The sequence below is a fragment of the Phaseolus vulgaris genome, chromosome 2 (genome assembly GCF_051622355.1).
Source record: "Phaseolus vulgaris cultivar YP4 chromosome 2, ASM5162235v1, whole genome shotgun sequence".
Lineage (NCBI taxonomy): Eukaryota > Viridiplantae > Streptophyta > Magnoliopsida > Fabales > Fabaceae > Phaseolus > Phaseolus vulgaris.
The window spans coordinates 29,317,808-29,321,278 of NC_143499.1; the positions used below are offsets into that span (position 1 = coordinate 29,317,808).

General features: G+C 32.9%; 1 protein-coding gene across 1 annotated transcript; it reads left to right on the plus strand.

The window, feature by feature from the left end:
* The first annotated feature begins 1,032 nt into the window (after nt 1-1,032).
* LOC137811291 (putative mannitol dehydrogenase) lies at nt 1,033-2,902 on the plus strand. The gene is made up of 5 exons (XM_068612980.2): nt 1,033-1,215; nt 1,312-1,425; nt 1,666-2,179; nt 2,267-2,420; nt 2,506-2,902. The coding sequence occupies exons 1-5, from the start codon at nt 1,112-1,114 to the stop codon at nt 2,697-2,699; spliced, it is 1,080 nt and encodes a 359-aa protein (XP_068469081.1). The 5' UTR covers nt 1,033-1,111; the 3' UTR covers nt 2,700-2,902.
* The last annotated feature ends 569 nt before the right edge of the window (nt 2,903-3,471 follow it).

Genomic DNA, 3,471 nt, shown 5'->3' on the forward strand with positions numbered 1-3,471 from the left:
AAAATAATTTTTAATTTAATTAATATAATAATTAATTATTTTTTATTTTAAAATTATTTTTATGTAATAATTTTAGGGGTTTAGGGTTACCTATTTTTGGGATTACACTGTACCTCTTACCTCTTAAAAGTAGGCAAGTGTACCTTGTATCCCAAAATTAGCCCAGATACTTCTCCAAATGAGACAAAAACGAAAGCAGCATGTTTCCTAATTATAGGTCATCAAAACCTCCAAAATAGAATTTCAGTCAGCTGTCTTACTGCATAAATTTCCATCTTATTGCAGCTTTCAAAACTTTCATTATAATAAAATAAAAATAATAATTAATCATTATACTAATAAAATTAAATATTATTTTATAAACTAAAAATTTATTAGTATTTAAAGTAGTTACTATTATTAATAAAGATTTATAAATTAATTTCTAACATTAATTATAAAAAATCCAACTAATAATTATTTTAAATTATAAATTAATCATCAATTTAACTAAAAATAATAAAACTCGCCATGTGTCAGGATATATGATCTAATTACCAAAAGTTAGAAGAAGAAGAAAAAAAAAATGAAAGGGTGTGGAAGAAGCATGCAGTGTGATATCACTACTCTTGTTTTTCCCATGGACTGTAGCAGCAGCCGGTAACGAAGACCTGACTGAGCAAGGAGGTTGAATTTTCTGATGAGCTACGGCAGCCCCGTATTATATTGGAGGAGGCCATTTCGTCCAATAAGAAAACACCAGCTTCACTATCTCATTCATCAATACGACATTTGTATCACTTCCCACCTTTGAATTATTATTTTCTAAGATATTTTGATGTTGATTTTACAAAACTTGTTGCTCATGGAGTTGAAAATATAAACAAAAGTTCACATAATGTTCTACGCTAGTCTACTTGGTGACTTCACTGGGTGGGTCAGTTATAGTTACACATTTTCAGATTAATAAAATATCCATGCTAAATACATGCTAACATTTTATATATAATCACATGTATTAAAAATCTTACTATATATATCGTCAGCCCCTCATTTAATTCTTCATCACAAGTTGCCATTCTTTGCCTCTTTCATTAATTCTATCAAACCCTTTTTCTTACGAGTTTTGAACATGTCGAACGTGTTAGCAGGATGTGAAAACGAAGAAGTTGTTACCTATGGGTGGGCAGCTAGAGACGATTCAGGAATTCTCTCCCCGTTCCACTTTACCAGAAGGTATAATTCATCTTAATCCAAAATTGCATGCTCTTTTAAAAAAAAAAAAAACATTTGCAAGCACTAATTCTTTGTTTTCTTGAACAAAATTAACAGGGCAAATGGTGATAACGATATCACACTTGACATACTCTACTCTGGGATTTGCCACACGGATCTCCACATGGTGAAGGACGACTTTGGAATGTCTATCTATCCAATGGTTCCTGGGTATTATTTTATTCTGTTTTGAGACCGACACTTTTTTCTCTTCAAAGATCTCCTTTTAATCCTTAAAATCTGTGATTTTTTGTTTTGTTAATCTGGAAGAATTCCTCGTAAAATATTTGTCTTACCATGTGGTATAAAGTATACGGTGAAATTAGAAAGAGCTCTATATTTTACTATATGGACTTGATATTTTCGTGTGACGTTCAAATTTGGTATTGATTTGAGAATACGTTCTTTTAGGCATGAGATTGTGGGAAAAGTGACAAAGGTGGGTAGCAAAGTCACAAAATTCAGTGTTGGGGACATAGCTGGTGTGGGTGGCTCTGTGGGTTCGTGTGGTTCGTGTTCGGACTGCAGCGAGGGCTTCTATGTATATTGTCCAAAAATGATTTTAACCTACAGTGCACGCTACCATGATGGAACAGTAACCCAAGGTGGATACTCTGATAACCTAGTGGTTGATCACAATTTTGCGGTGCTAATCCCAAAGTCCATGCCACTGGCTAGTACAGCCCCCTTGTTGTGTGCTGGAATCACAGTTTACAGCCCACTGAAGTATCATGGGCTTACTAAGCCCGGATTGCACTTGGGTGTGGTGGGCCTGGGAGGCCTAGGTCACGTGGCTGTGAAGTTTGCCAAGGCTTTTGATATGCATGTCACTGTGATAAGTACATCTCCCAGCAAGAAGAAGGAAGCACTGGAGAGGCTTGGTGCAGATGCATTCTTGGTTAGTCGAGACCAACAACAGTTGCAGGTAACTCACACACCAATTGCTTCAATCTACTAATAATGCATGACATGATTAAAAGCTGATTAGTCAAATTCTGTGGTGCGTGATTAGGATGCCGTAGGCACAATGGATGCCATTCTTGACACAGTTTCAGCTAATCACTCCATCCAATCACTGATTGGTTTATTGAAAACAAGTGGAAAGTTGATTTTGGTGGGTGGACCAGCCAATCCTCTTGAGGTTTTAGCTATGCCTTTGCTTTTGGGTGAGTCTTCTTCCTCTAGTATCCTTCCACAGTTATTTAATATATAGAGGGAAACGAGTAACACTGAAAATGTCTTGAATCACAGGGAGAAAGATGATTGCTGGTAGTGCAGGAGGTGGGAGAGAAGAGATTCAAGAGATGATTAATTTTGCAGCAAAGCACCATATTACAGCAGATGTGGAAGTGATTTCAATGGATTACGTGAACACTGCCTTGGAGAGACTAGAAAAAAATGATGTTAAATATCGCTTTGTCATTGATGTGGCAAACACTATATAAGCTGCATGTTCAAAGAATCAGAGATGAAGCGTTGTTCAAATTTTAATTTTGGTTCTCTCCAGATGTTACTATAATTAAATGATGTATTTTCTAATCTCTAGTTATCTGAGTTTATATGTCTGGGCTCAAATTCTAGAGAAATATTGAATCATATTTTATAAACATAGTTCAAAAGTTTGAACTAGTTACTCAAACTAGTTTAATGGTCTTGTCACACAATGACATCCACTATTATTTTATAGTACTAGTCATTTTTATTATTAAAAATTATTACTTATTCTCAAATGGCATGTAAGATACAATTTTTCTAAGGGTGTGTTTGGATTAGAGGGTGTGAGGGAGTGAAAAGTTGAGGGTTAGTGGGAGTGAAAGTGTGAAGAAAGTTGAGGTTGTTTGAATTGGGGTATGTTAGAGTGGATGTGTGAGGAAAGTTTATTGAAAATTGTGAGTGATGTGATAGTTGTAAGAATATTATAAATTATTTTGAATAGTAAAGTTTGTGAGATTACAATTCTACCCTTGAATATAAAAAAATAATGATTAATCTTATTTCATATTTTAGTTAATTATAATTTAAAATTAAAGTATAATTATATTATTTAACATTTTATTAATTAAGAATTATTTTTTATTTAAGTTAATTTATTTACATAATTTTAATATTATAAATGATGTTATAAATTATGTTATGTTATATATATACAAATATATATATAATTAATTTTAATAATAATTTTCATTATTATGAATAGAAAAATGAATATATTTTAAA

Coding starts and splice junctions, on each gene's coding strand:
- LOC137811291 (XM_068612980.2), top strand. CDS start 1,112: ATGTCGAACGTGTTAGCAGGATGTGAAAACGAAGAAGTTGTTACCTAT. Junction 1,216..1,311: donor CCGTTCCACTTTACCAGAAG/GTATAATTCATC, acceptor CAAAATTAACAG/GGCAAATGGTGATAACGATA. Junction 2,180..2,266: donor GAGACCAACAACAGTTGCAG/GTAACTCACACA, acceptor GTGCGTGATTAG/GATGCCGTAGGCACAATGGA.